Source organism: Dendrobium catenatum, unplaced genomic scaffold (assembly GCF_001605985.2).
Source record: "Dendrobium catenatum unplaced genomic scaffold, ASM160598v2 fragScaff_scaffold_247, whole genome shotgun sequence".
NCBI lineage: Eukaryota > Viridiplantae > Streptophyta > Magnoliopsida > Asparagales > Orchidaceae > Dendrobium > Dendrobium catenatum.
In genome coordinates, this window is record NW_021318709.1 from 89,311 (window position 1) to 105,173 (window position 15,863).

A 15,863-nucleotide genomic window follows, 5' to 3' on the forward strand; every position below is an offset into this window, starting at 1 on the left:
GTGGATTTAAAATCGAAGATAATTGAAACAAATTATCATAGGCAAATTTATTTTCTAATTAATGTACAAAAAGTATACTGATTACAAAGATTATTGGATGACTTGATTAGTTTGTTTTACATTATTGTCATAATTTATGAAAATAATGAATTACTTAGTCTTATATGAGTTTTGTGGTAAAGGGCTGCTTGGTTGCCAGTATCATATGTGAAGTGAAAGAAAAAATAGAAATTTGGTTTTTAAGGTAATTGGTTTGAAGCAAACTAAATACAAAGTATTAGTTTAGGGGACTTGGAGTACCTAAAAAGCTTATTTTAGGTTTGAATTCACTCAAGCAAGACAAATTCTAAATACAAGGAGAACTCTTAGTTCATGAACTCACCTTCCTTGCTAGCAATCGTCGCTCGTCGTAGGAGACCCGTTATACATACTACATGCCATTTATATTCTGGGGCATTACAGTAGGAAACCCGTTATACATATTGCATGCCATTTATATTATCAAACATTGGATGATATGCAACAAATGCAAGTTTCTTTGGGTCCTTGTAGGAGACCCCCCTATACACACAAAATGCTATCTACAAACAAAATGCCAAATGACTAAATTAATGTAAATGCCTACTAGCCGCTGAAGGAGGCCCATTATACATTTAACATGTTGTTTGTGGACAAATGTGAAAGAACTGCATTAGATGCAAGCTTCTGCGACCTATAATAGAAGACTAGTTAGTGCATGACAGTCGACATGTATAAAGCAACGAGAAACCCGTAGTGCGACTCCACCGGATCGCAACATATATACAAGCAAATAGCAGGCGTGTACAAGCTCCCAAATAGAATGCTACATTCAAACGATGGTTGCCCGCGCAATTGATCAGCTCCTATTATTGCAAAATGACCTCACACATGCACTGCAACATATGTACATGCAAATATGAAAGTATAAATGCAAGCATATTAATATTTGTACATATAAGATCATATACCCGTTTGGGCTCCGATGAGCGTGTTGTTGGTACACATATGATGTCTATAAGAATGCCACACGTGTCAAAATAAATGAATGAACTTATGTTCAAATCCAATGCTTCTCCTTAATAGGACGAGAGTCAAGACGACTTGAACCAATGAATAAATATACTGTCGTGGCGTCGTTTGAGATATTTTTTTATACATTCATATTAAATCTTCAAGGTCTATAACAAGAAAAATTCTTTGATACAAACCTAAAGCTGTCAACTAACCCGATCTTCCATCTGTAATTAGATAGAGTCAATGAGGTTCAATTGATAACATTAAAAGCCCTCTAAATACCCACATGGGCCCGCGTGTTTTAGGTATATACGTGATGTCTGAGAATGCTGCGTGGGTCAAATGACATATCCAAATTCGAGCATGATCCTTCTATACTAGTAAATAGGAGTCGACATGACTCGAATTATCAAATAAATATATGGTCACTTCGTCGACCGAGATATTTATTTTTTACGTTCATATAGGCTTCAAGGCCTATAATTAAGAAAATTCTCCAATAAAAACATAATGCCTACGAAGAACCAAATCCTCTATTAGCAAGTAGATATAGTCGACAAGGATAAATGAAATTCCCCATAAAGGCCTCAATGATGATCATGTTGAATGTAAATCTCAACAAGAGGGGATCACAAATATTTAAAATATTCCCCAAATTCTCAAATGCCCATGAAATCCAAAATTTCAAAAGATATCAAATTTCAAATATTTAAAATTGAAATTAATCAACAAAATGCTTAAAGTAAAATCCATCCACTCTCCATAATAGTTTGTGGAGGTGGACAAATTTAAACATCACTTCAGCTTACAAAGAGCTAATGTTTGCTTGAGAATATCAATAGGATTCATTCTCAAACAATCTTTTACCAGTAAGTGCATGACACGTGCTCTCTAACTAACGGTTTTGTTGCCAAATGACACTGCAGGTAAACAGTTATTGATGTGGACATCCAACTGTCCATGCCTATCTGAGGAGCTAAAGATTGACGGTCGTGATCGTCCTACGTTATCTTAAATTTTTATTTTAATTATGCATTTTCCATTTTTACCCTTAAGGGTATGATCTTATGTAAGCCATAGGGGTATGATCGTCTTATTTTAGTTTCTTTTATTTCTGAGGTCTATATATAGAAGGCCCTTGCTAGTGTTATGATATGATGGAGTTTTAATAAAAATTTTGTTCTGCATTTTTATTCATTGGGAGGACTTAGGTGATATCCCTATGGGAGGGAATCTTAGTTTTCACGAGCAGCGGGATGGGTCCGGGCTCGTGGCTTGAAGTCCCTTGGTGAAGGACAATGCATCACCTGTTAGCCGTAGGAAGTGTCCGGGCTCACAGTTTTATCTTTCTTTCCCTTAACTCGTTTTCTCCTTCTTCGTTAATCGCCGGCCTTACCCTCTCCACAGCCGCCAGCCAAGCTTCCCTCTTCCCTCCTCCCACTCTCTAAGCCGAACACCACCACCCTTTCTTTCCCCCACCTCTAATCGTCGGCCACTCCACCACAACCCACCGGCCAAGCGTTTTCCCTCACCCAACACGCCAGCTACACCCTCCTCAAAACACCCCATCGCCGACCATGTTTCCCCTACACCCCACCGCCGGCCCACCCTCCAAGTTCCCTTGATTCTAATTTCTTTTCACCATCATTACTTTCCTAAATTAGTTTCTATCTTATTTGAAAAGTTTTCGAATTCAAATTCAAAATAATTTGAATTTTAAATTCTTTCCTAAATAACCTACATCCATTTTAGGAAATCCTTCAATCATATTAAATCTGAAATTATTTCAGATTTAACTCTCCAATCTCCCATTAATGCATGAGTCCACATCTATGTTGCACCGATACTGATACGGCGACGTGGATACGACATGATACGGATGCAATACACGTCAATTCTTAAAAATATCGGATACAAGTACAACACGTATATTGCATTATAATTTATAAATCATACATAAAAGTTAAGAAATCAATCAAATCATAATATTTGAAATTACAAAAAAAAAAAAATGAAAGCAACATCATTTGTAGCCTTGTAGCTTATAATATCAAAATAAAGTAAGCATTAAATGTCTAGTACAACAACAAAAGCATAAACATTAATTGTCTAACACATGAAATTTCAACTATTCAATATAAGTAATGATATGATTAACTTCTTTAGTGGTTTGTCTTTGAACTTCTATATCATCTTCAATAAATATCATAACTTCTACTTCAGGCTCATCAAACGAAAAATTGGCAATTTCTAATATTCCCATATCATCAAGAGATTCAAATACGTCTCAGAAATGAGAGAACTTCGCTTGCAGTCGCGGAAGTAAATACGACGCGTCTTTTTTTCGGATTTCTTTTTGTTTTTCAACGAACAAGCGTATCCGATACGCGTGTCCTTTTAAAATTAAATAGTATTTTAATTGGATACGACTTTGGCATATCTGACACGTATCGGTGTCGTATCGGAGGCGTATCCGTGTATCGGTGTATCAAATACAACACACCATCATAAATAGGTGTATCGGTGCAACATAGGTCTACATACATTGTATGTGGACACCTTTTCTTTTCCCTCCTCATTAGGCCGACCCCTCTCTCTCCTCTATTTAATTATTTCCTTCCTTGTTAAGGAATTCAATTAGGGGAATAATTGACCACTTATTTATCATTCCCTCCATCTTATTTTAATTTCAAAATTTAAATCCCTTGATTAGAGGAAATCTGAACTTTAATTTCAGATTTTTAATCTTATTAGCTCCCCCATTCACTTTGTTCTACATCAGTTATGATTGGGGCTCTCTGAGTCGGGTTGTTTGCCGCCAAATGACACAACTAAATTATGGTCATGACAGAGCCCGTAAGCTCCCAAATGGCACTATATCCTTGGGACATGAATCAATTAGATATAATTGGTAAGGCACAAAGTCTTATGTTATCTAAGGTTGATTCAAATTTATCCCCTTAAACAAATATCCATCCCAGGTCTACAAGGTACCCTTGGATGAATCAACCAATGATTGTCGACAATGATCCTTCTGTCGGGTTGGGTCGACTACCTCCTCTGACTAAGTACACTAGGGATTATGATGGCATTGGATGACGGAACCATGGGATCTTGATCGGTTCTATCATCACTTCCCCCACCATCCGCTTTAAGTACAAGGTGGTAAATTTTTGATTTTAAATATTAAATTTTCAATAACTAATCCCTTGTTGCTACTACGCATCGGATATTACGTATCTTTACGTTTATGTTTGAAGACTAGTCTTAATTGAAAGTTCTCTCTCGTTATCAGGAGGGGTAATTAACTATTGGGGCTTGCTGTTATACGAAACTAGAATTCGGATCATAAAGTCGTCACAAAATCAGGGCGAAATATCTAGGTAGTGTCTTTATTCAAACTCAATATGCCTTCTAAAAATTTAACCCAGTACCTAATTCATTAAAACTCTCTCGAAAGAGGGGAGACCGTGACATGAATTTTCAAAGCCCGCATTGATATGATTGAAACTCATGTCATCATGCGTCTTTTAGTGGCATTATACTTTACAATTGGTATGCAGTATTATGACCTCAAGATAGAGATTTGGGTTTTGAGATGTAAGGTGCGAGATTTATTTTTTTTACCATATGATTTACACATAATATGGTGCAATGTATCTCATGTAGCTTTTGATCCCAAGATTAAGGCTCGGATCATGAGATGTATGTTTTCATTTTTATTTTTGTACCTTACGATGATCCTATTGGAAGGGGTTGTCTAGGCGATGTAGCTTACAATCAGCCCTTAGAGCTCATATTGAGATTGACTTCTTTGAACAACCATTACATGGTTTATTGTTGTAAGATATGATCGATCAACATACTTCGATGATGAGAAGGAATGCATTATACAATCAGCCAATGCTTGTTATATTATTAGGGGCTCGGATTATAGACATAATTTGACTTAAATACAAAGTCAAAATAGGAAAAAAACAAAGCATGCAACCTAATTTATTAATTGATTAATTTGCCATTTAGGTTCGTAAAGCAATCATTTGTTGATTGAAATCCTTTAGTAATTGCTCCATATTTGATAAAGATGACAAACAACAAATGCTTTTCTTTCTTTAGCCTGTAATAACAAAGATAATTCCTTGCAATATTATAATATAATTGTTTCTTTCCATAAATAAATGATGATGATGATGAATGAATTCTCTTTTATGTTTGCATCTTGATGATGATGATGATGATTGTGGGCTCCGAAAATTAGGCCCCGACCTCCGCCCGCAATATTTGCTTTTTTGCTTCGGGGGAGTTTTAACGAACCAAGTTCCGGGTAAATTTTGGGAAGGCAGATGAGTTTATAGATTAGACACTGCCCAGAGATTTCACCCTCATTTTGCGAGGACTTTAGATCTGAGTTCTGGTTTCCTATAGGCGCAAGCCCCTATAGTTAATTACCCCTCCCGATCACTAGAGAAAACTTTCGATTAAGGCTAGTCGTCAATCAGATACATTGAGATATAAAAGTATATGGAATATTGTAGCAGCAATGGGCTTAGGATGGTCGAAGAATTGATATTTAAAATTTGAAATTACACAATCTTGCACTTAAAGCGGATGGTGGGGGAATTGATGATAGACTCGATCAAGATCCCATGGTTTCGTCGTCCCGGGCTATCGTGGTCCCTAGTCTACTTTGTCAGAGGAGGTAGTCGACCCAACCTGATAGAAGGATCTTTGTCGGCAGCCATGGGTTGCTTCGTCCAATAAGTACCTTTTTGACCTAGGGTGAATATTTGTCTAAAGGGACAAATTTGAATTCACCTTAGCTAATAGAGGGCTTTGTGCCCTATTGATTAATATCTCAAGGATTTGATGCCACTAAGGAACATATTGGCTCTAGCCATAACCGATATTTCGTGGTGCCATTTGGCGGCAAAACCACTCGGCTCAGAGGGCCCGGGTCATAACTGTTTATCCTGCGGTGCAATTTGGTGACAAACCGCCGGTGTGAGGACACATACCACGTCTTTACTGGCAAGAGACTTTGAGAATGAATCATAGTGATATTTTAAACTAAGCATTAGCTCAATGTGAGCTGAAGTAAATTTTAATTTGTCCACCCCGACAAATTATTACGGAGGGTAGATGGATTTTGTTTTTAGTATTTGATGGTTAGATTTCAATTTTAAACATCTAGGAGTTCTAGATTTTGGATTTTGGGTACTTGGGTGACAAAATATTTGAATCGCCGCTCCGGTTTAGATTTGTATTTAAGACGACCAACATCGGGGTGTAAGGGGTCATTTCCTTTTGAAAATATTTGCATTTATGTATAAACCTTGTCGACTCTATCGAGTTATCGACAGAGGATCGAGTTTCGTAGGATTTATGCCTTTGTTAGTGAATTTTCATTGTTATAGACTTTGAAGGCTTAATATGAATGTATTAAAATAAACATACCGGTCTCCATAACTGTATATTTGTTTGATGGTTCGAACACTGTAGACTTCTATTGATCCACATAGAATGATCGGGCTCGAACTTGAATTCATTTATTGACTCGCGAAGCATATCTAGACGTCACGTGTGTACCAATAACACATTCGCCGGGGCCCATGCGGGTTTGGTGGCATTTTATAATTATTTGTTGAACCTTGTCAACTTCGATTTACTTGCTTGGGAGGGTCAAGTTCAAATCTATTGACCCGCATAGCATCCTTAGACGTCACGTGTATATCCATAACACACTCGCCGGGGCCCATACAGGTGTGATTATATTTACCTCTTTAGTGTACCTATGTGTATACAAACTACAGTGTATGTGCAAGGGCATTCTTAGAATATTTGTAGACGCCTTCTGTCCGCTTGCATGAATATTGCGGATTCGGTGGCTTGGCGTTGTACTGGTTATCTACTAGTTGTATACATGTAAATTGTTGTGCACTATTTGTTGCTTTCTGCAGGTGGATTATATTGCACTAACGAATCTCCTGCTTTTGTTGTATAACGAGTCTCCTTCAACGGCTCGTAGGGTTTTTATTTGTTGTAGTCGTTTTGGCATTCTGCTTGTGACAACATTTAGTGTATATGTCGAGTCTCTCATAAGGACCTATGGATACTTGCATTTGTTACATTTCATCCGATGTTTACTTGTAAATGGGATATAATGCATATGATGAGTCTCCTACGACTTCGTGAATATTTGCACTTTGCCACATATCATCTACTCTTGCTTACAAGGAGCTAGTATATTTGCTTAGCATTAGATTATTACTGATCGTAGGAGTGCTATAACGTTCATTGCATATTGAATCATTTTGCTCGTAGGGGAGAAATACATTTGCTTGTATAAATGACTCGTAGGTGAGTTAGACTCACTACGACCCTCTCATTCATGTTTGCTAGTGACTCGTTGAATTCATGACATATGAATTTCAATAACCCATAAGAGGTCGATGTGTCTATAAGCATATTGTTATTGACCATCGGGTTGATTGTATTCATTGTTGATTTCTTCACATACATTGGCCGCCCACTTGCCACATTCACTTGTGTGCTAATTTCCTTGTTCTTATAAGAGACTGATATATTTGTTTGCATGCCAAATCCCTCCACTTTCATATGAAATGTCACAATAATTTCATGTTCTTATAGATTGTTCAAGTCTCCTGAAGTTCAAGTTCTTGTCCACCGTGCTTGATTCAAATCGAGCCCAAGTATGGTTCGCTATGTCATATTGATGTAATAAAAAATTTGGGCCCCAAAATTTTTATCAAAAAAGAAAACTCTTCCTAGATTATAAAAAGATACACCAAATTACCAAAATCTGATAAAATACGACAAAAATAAACTTTAATATTATAAAAGATGATTACAAGACGCTTACAACTCTGGATGCTTACAAACAACGCATTAAATGCCTAAAGAAGCTTTGCCTTGAGAAGAAGGATACAGCTGGAATGAAACTTGCGGAGAGACGAAAGAAATTAGAAGCCCGAGAAGAAAGAGGAGAAGCTCGCAAGCTTTCCTAGAGGAGAAGGAGAATGGAACAAGCTCGCAAGCTTTTTCACGAAGAAAACCCGCAAGTTCTATCCAAAATCATAATCATCACCTTAACCATAAACTCTCTAAAATTGCCACATAACCATCTATATATTGGCACAAAAGTGGAATCAAAACAGCCATAAACATTAATTAAAAGCTATTAAATTAGGGAATAGGAAATGCCAACAGCCACCACACATAAATTCCCAAACGGCACCGCAAACAGAGAAGGAATATCACGGAACCAAGCAGAAAACAGCAAAACCGAACAGCCCAGCACATGGAACCAAGCAGCCATCCCGTGGAAACAAGCAGGGAACAGTGAAACCGAGTAGCCCAGCACAGGAATCAAGCATGGAACCCAAAATCGAACAGCTATCCACGAAACCAAGGGGGCAAAGGCACGAAATTTCTCCCAGCACAGGGAAATCAACAGCCAGTCACGGAAATCCAAGAGACAAAGCACAGGAAACCAACAGCCATATTCGAAAACCCAAGGGGCATTGCACGGGAAAACAAAAAGCACAAGGAAATGAAAAGACAAAGGGAGGGAGAAGAGGTTCTACTAGAAAAATCAAAGAGATACAAGAAGAAACCAAAGGGGGAATGAATCTAGATTTGGCAATAAACACACAAATTATGAGCTGAAATAAGTAGTGAGAAAGCATTTATGAGCTGAAACATAAGAAGATGCTCATTAATGAGATGACTCAAGTAAAACTTACAAAAATTTCAACTCAAATTATTTTGAGACCCGCCCTGCCTACATCACATATTCAAGTCCAAACTCAAGTAGTCTTGTTCAATTCAAGCTCTTTTTTAATCAGATTTGATTTAAGTTTTTTTTTTTTTTGGTTCATTTATTCAACTTTTAATTTGGTTCACTCTATGTTCAAATTTGATGTCCAAGTCCTTGTTGTCCAAATGTTGTTCAAGTTCACGGTGTCTTCAGTCTGAATTTCGGCATCATCCCGACGTCTCCTCCATTTAGGGAAAAAATCCGAGAGACTAGCCTTCCCCTCGTCGCTACTTGAGCGCTTCAGGTAGGTGTCTAAGAATACCGCGGCCTCATATTCTTTAATCCCCGCCCACTACATAAGTGTTTAAGGGTCTTGAGCACCTATTGAAAAGAAGCACGGGAACTTTCCCACGTGTGGGTACTTAATTTTGTCCCCCTCACGCTACATGAGTGGTCCAGAGATTACCCACCTCGTTGCAAACACCGTGCCGGTTTTCCTCCCTACTACGCTACGGTTTCCCTCCCTACTACGCTACGTGAGCGCGTAGGGAGTTTGCCGGCTTGTTGCAAGCGTCGAGAGAGGGGTTTTCAAATTAGAAGCTATACCTTGGGGACAGGCGGTGGAGGCTCGTGGATTGAGGAGGAGCAATGTCGGCCAGCAACGAAGAAGCCGAGGAAGTGCACAATCTGGAGAAGGTTATCTTCATACGAGCGAACTTGCTTACGATCAAAATGTCGGACTTCCAACCGGACAGGAAGGGAAGTCTGTCGAAGGAGCGAAGTTGCACAACCACGAAGGAGGCGAAGAAGCGGCGAGAAGGGAAAAAGTTTCCTTCACTGCGGGCGAACCCCCGTTCCTCCTTCCGATCAAGTTGTCGTGACTTCCGATCTGGTGGGGAGGGAAAGTCGTTGAACGACCGAATTCAAACTGCAACGAAGAAGCCGAAGTAGCGATGCCTACAATCTCTATATCTCCTGCGAAGCAACGAAGCCGAATAACGACGAAGAACCGTGCGGGAGGAAGAGGGGATTCGGTTCGGAGCTCTCGTGTGGGAAGAAGATGGACGAGAGTGCAGCTCTCAATTTTCATAGCGGGGCAGCGACCGAGGCGAGGTCGTGCGACGTGGAAGGAGTGTCGCGACCATGCCTTCGACGTGTGTCAGGGCAGGTACGCGACATTTTTTTTTTTTAATTACGGGTCAAGAATGATGATAATAATAATAATTATTATTATAATAAATCTTTTAAACAATAAAGTTGATTGTCATTATAATATATTTCAATTTTGGAACTCTGTTTTCCTGAATGAACAATTTTCATTTTGTTTTTTTGCATCAAACATGTATTCCTGAATGTAGGTAAATCATATAATTGCTCTCCTGCAATATGGAATGAGAGACCAAATTAAATATAAACTGTATATATGGAATGAGTAGAAGAATAGATAATTTTTTTAGCTAGATTAAATTATGGCTATAAAATGCGTAATAGTGCAAGAAATAAAGCTTTAAATATTCTAATACAAACGCTCTCTATGAAAAATAATAGCTGCATAATGCACTTTGAACTAAAAGTGGGAAAACTATGATCTTTTATATTTCAGGATAGCTCTATTCTTTAGAATACTTAAAATGAACTTTTAAACTATGCTATGTTATAATGTTTGAATAGAGAAACATTTGAGTGAACTATAGAAAGGTCTTCAGTCGTAAAGTTCTGTCGCTTCATTTGCGTTGATTTGTCTGTGAACAATATCCTTCTCTTTACTTCTGTCATCCGTTATGGTGTATCATAAAAAAATGAAGAATTATTTTTTTGCTTTCAACTGAATTTCGTAACGTTTACTTGAGTCATGAACTTTGACGATGAGAGGTTTAAAAGCTATCAATGAATATTTTGAAGAACATTCTCCCACTTTTTTTTCTTGCAGATTCTAACTGTGAAAGCAGCACAGGAAGACTACATGGATACATCTTTCATTCTGAGACAAGCATCTCCATACATGAAAATCAAGTAAAGTTACTTCAGAAGATACTTCTTTATTGAAATGATAGGAAGCAATTTTACACATCTTAACACAGTCCTTTTGTTCAAGTACAAAAATAATACTTTTTTAAAAATCAACATTAAGAACACTTGTGAAATATGACTTTTAAGATCTTTCTTCTAAATTAGGGGAGGCTTAATAAGTTACTTTGAAGGTATTACTTATTTTCTTTTTCAATTTTATTTTCTCATTTTAACATTAACTTGAATATTTTTCTAAAAAGAATAGAAAAATGATTACGTAGGAAGAAATGGTTTGCAGAGGTGTGGGGATCAATTTCCTACCTTTTAATAAGGAAATCACAGCCTTCATCTATTTCTATAATGCCAACAAAATCTTTGAGTATTTATCTCTAGTTTGCGGTTTGATATTAATGATTTTTTTGCAATAGCTTTCTCATTGCTTTATTTTCATAATACAACTTCAATTTCATTTGACTATTATTTTATTTATGCTTTCTCATGTATCAGTAAATGTTCAAAAGCATTGTTCATCCCAATGACTTAAAGAAATGCCTACATGATTAATAATAGTCCAAAATGACATTAATTGGCCCAAAATTGCTAAATCACGTTCATAGTGTTATAATTACTGAAATTCCTAGTACAACTCAAAATTATTGAAATGGATATTAGGAATTAGGCAATATTGAAAGTGCTCTTATGGGTGACAAAAATTTCGAAATATCCCTGGGGGTTATTAATATTCCAATTGGCCCTTTGAAGATTTGAAGGCCATTAAAAAGTTCTTAAGGAGTTGAAACTATCAAAATGCTCTTTGAAGCTCAAAATGACATTTATATTCTTGGGTATGAAGTCCCTCAAGGGGAAACTTTCCAAATGCACTGATGCACTCTGTATCTTCTCAAAGGAATATAAATCCATCTCATTGTAGTTTTCAAAGTACACAATCCCTTTCACATTTCTCTACAAATAAATAAATATCTCTAGCAAAATTGAAAAATATATATTGAATTAGTTCGATAGGGAAATATTTTTGAGTTGTAAAGTATAATCATAAGATCTTGGATTTGATCCATCAGATTTTCTTATGTATAATCATAAGATCTCCCAATTGATCCATTAGATTTTCGTTTTGCCTTTGGCTTGATAAACATACCTGGACATTTGCCTTCAAAATACCTTGAAACAAGCATCGGTGCATTAAAAAAAAAGGACATGTTGTTCCTTCCAACATAGAGCTTTATGTACATGCTAGATCTAATGTATAAATCCTTCTGCTCGTTGAGTTCAACCATGAAATTGCCATCCTTGGCAAGTTTTAATCCCTTACTTTGTGATCTCGTTTGGACAATGCCACCCCCTTGTTTTGATTCTTGTGTCCCAAAGTAGTAAATCATTTTAACTAATTAGGCTATGGTAGACCGACAACCTAAAATGATAAAACTATGTGATCTTTGTCAAGTTTGCTGTCATTCCCCCTTTACCACCCAAGAACCATCTCCTTGGAGTCTATGCTTAAAATAACAACTTAATAGGTTAGATTGTATTGGAAGCAATCAGAATAAATCATTGCATGGTTGGATTAGTGGCTTTTAATTTAAAGTTCTCTAGTGTGATATGAAGTGATGATTAAACCATGGGGCTTTTTTCCCATGGTCATTCTTGAATGATGAATATGAGATATTTTCGGATAATGCTTTGCCAACTTTTTTATCCACCTACAAAAAATTCGTCTCTACATAATCAAATTTAGAGCCAGGTTTGCTTCACAACCAACAATTATCCACTATCCCTCTCCTACAAATTCACCGATTATCCTTACACTAGCTAGTAGCTTTTTCCTGCCCAAACCTGTTTCCTTTAGTTCCAGCATCTGTTTCCTAAGTAATAGTACTATTTGGCTTGTTAATATGGGCGAGAAAGCAATCAATTTAGGAAATTGGTTGTTCTTATTGGTTGTTTCTGCTTTTGAAGTGTGTGTCAGTTGAGGATATTTATTTGTTTGTTGACGAATGGGAGTTTAAATTATGATTCTATGGATTACATCAAGACGCTGGCTATCATTTAAGAACCAGCTTCTATTCCTATTCCTTTTGACATTTTTCACTTCAGTTTTATGCCATGTGGTTATTCAGTTGTGACAACATAGTAACATACATCGTTGGTTTAGTAAAATATTTGCCATGAGACTTGAACCTAGTTTTTTTACTTAAAACCATCAAGCTCTGCAAAACTAGCCTATTTATCTTATATAGCAAGCTGTGTTCATACAAGTACATACTGGCCAGGTTTTTTTACGTGTAATACTGTAAACATATATATTTTTTTGCAGATTTTATCTTCAAGAAAATAATAATATACCATGCCAGAAGAGAAAGGCTGCATTATTTATAACAGAAAGAACTAAGAGGAGGAAAGCTAATATCTCTGAAGTTCCGGTGGTAATTCTTTTGTGTGCTTTAGCTGCCCCTTCAATAATGCTAATATCATTTATTTTTGGAGCAAGTGTTTGTAGCAGCTTGTTGGTGAAACTATTCTATTTTTTTACTTATCATTTATCTTGGTTTGGATTGCTTATTTTCTGATTTTCTTACATCTTACTTTTGCTATCTTCTTCTGTTTAATTTTATCTAGTCGGTTTTAAATCTTCAACCGTCTTGTTCTCTTCTCATAACTCTCTCTTTGTGTCAGTTTATCACCATTTGCACTCCTCAGAGTAAGCGGAAATATTATCTGCCTTATCTATGAATTATGGAGCACAAGGACTAAATTTGTAGTTATATTATTTATTTCTCTCAAAATTATTTGTTAGTTACTTTTAATTACCAAACATCAATATTGTCAATGCAGTTCCTACCTCATCGCCAATCAACAGTGTAATAATCTCCAATGTCGCAATTACGTCTGTATTCTCCTTCATCACAGCCTATGTAGCATGGATACTCCTATTTACGAGGCATGATGTATCGGAGACATGTCGGATACGGATACGCCTCCGATACGGCACAGATACGTGTCGGATACAGCTTTGTCGTATCCAATTAAAATATTATTTAAATTTGACCGGACACATGTATCATATACGCGTGTCCTATGAAAAAAAGGGTACCGGAACTCGGTACCGCTCGGTACTCGGTACTGCTCAGTACCGCTCGGTACTCGGTACCACTCGGTACTGCTCGGTACTCGGTATTGCTCGGTACTGCTCGATACTTGGTACCGCTCGATACTCAATACTGCTTTGTACTGCTCGGTACCATAACTTAGTACCACTCAGTACCTCTCCGCAATGCTCGGTACCATCCTTAGTATCAATGCTTTGTGTTGCTTGGTACCGAGGGGTACCGAATGGTACCAAGCGGCACCGAGAAGCTAGAGAAAGCTTTAAAACAACTTTTACAATATAAATTTGGCATATCTATGACATATTTACACTTTTACTTAAAAATTCTTATGTTTCAAATTCATGCGGTTTAATTTGTGTCGATCCTTTGTAGAATAATGAGCTCTAGTGGCATAGGAATTGGGTCTGATGATGGTCTATCAGAGACCAATTTAATTTTTTTTTTTATTTCAAATATTACACTTTGATTACTTTATTTTATAAAATTATTTTCGTCGAAATCCGATGACTTTGAAAATTTCCCTAAATTTTATTGCGGCACATTGAAATGCGTGCAACGCTTACGATCGACATTTTTTGAATTTTACACTGTTTACAAGCCGAAGTTCCAATTCAAGAGGACGGTCTATCATCAGAAAGAACACATTTAGAGCAGTAGGGAAGCAGTGTCATTTAACCTAATGAACTAAGCCAAGTAATCCATAATTTTTCATCAACAGATTAGCCATGGAGTTGTAATGTCATTGTCCAAATATCTTCCAGCATGTTTCTGAGGCATTCTCATTAGGAGATGAAATTCTTTCACTATGTGAGAATTGATGCAATCAATATTTGCCATTTATTAATTTTCTTGCATGACTTCTCAGTTTCCTTTTCTGATTCCTCGTTTTCCTTATTGGTTTTTTAATTTTCCTGCTGTTAGCCCTTTGAGTTTTCCCATATTGTGGTTGTTTGGTCTTCCCTATATTGTTGTTTGGTCTTCCCATAATTGGTTGTTAGTCTTCCCCATGTTGGGCCAGTTTTTTCCTGTTGCTAGTTGTTCGATTTCCACCTTACTATTGTCTCATTTTTCCTCTGATGCTTGCTATTTGTGTATTGTTCCTTGCTGATTCCTATGCTAAAGTGTTTTAATTTCTCATTAAGTGGGTTGTTTTGGATTTATTTTATTGGCTGATTTGGGTGGCTCATTAAGGATAGTATTTAATACCTTTTTTCTCCATATTCTTCTATATAAGTTTGATGATTTCCTCTGGAGAGTTTTGGAGAGAGATTGTGAAGAATATTTGAAAAGTGAATCTTGCAAGTTTCAATAGCTTGCGAGCTATTTTCTTCCCACGCCCTATCTTCTAAAATTTCGTCTTAGACTTCTATCTACTTCTCCTGATGCAATAAAAAATTTGCAAACTAAGACTTCCTTTCCTTAAAACTTAGGCAAACATAAAACAATATAAAAATACTATTTTAAATAAAGACACACATTACACCTTCAAATTAAAAGAACACAACATAACTTACGACTAATCAAAGTATTGAGAAGAAAGGTATAGGTGGAATGGGAATCGTAGAGAGAAGAATAGATAGAAGTCCGAGATGAAATATAAGAATAGGAAACCAACAAGGTGGAAATTGAACCGCCAGCATCAGAAAAAAAGGGCACTGTAGCATGGGAGAACCAGCCAGCATAGTTAAATGAAGCCGCATGGAAAATGTAGACAAGAAGGAAAACTAGAACACAACTGGAAAACTGAGTGAACAACAGGGAAAATGAAAAGCTACAGAGAGAGAGAGCTAAAAACATAAGTGAAAAAAAAACATAGAATAGGTAGCCTTGATTGCATCAATTCTTCACAATTCACTCTCCATTTTAGAAAGGAGTTTAGCCCCGATTTATAGGAGAAAGAAGGAGGAATAACATTC

At 36.8% G+C, this 15,863-nt stretch overlaps 1 protein-coding gene across 4 annotated transcripts in view; it reads left to right on the plus strand.

Annotated features, from left to right (window-relative positions):
• Window positions 1–15,863, plus strand: part of LOC110099626 (kinesin-like protein KIN-6) — a 46,401-nt gene that overhangs the window by 11,609 nt on the left and 18,929 nt on the right. For all 4 annotated transcript variants that reach the window (XM_028693255.1, XM_020826829.2, XM_020826830.2 and 1 more), the window contains 2 exons: window positions 10,743–10,825; window positions 13,155–13,263. In XM_028693255.1, the coding sequence (XP_028549088.1) occupies window positions 10,743–10,825; window positions 13,155–13,263 (192 nt within the window). The remainder of the gene's footprint in view (window positions 1–10,742; window positions 10,826–13,154; window positions 13,264–15,863) is intronic.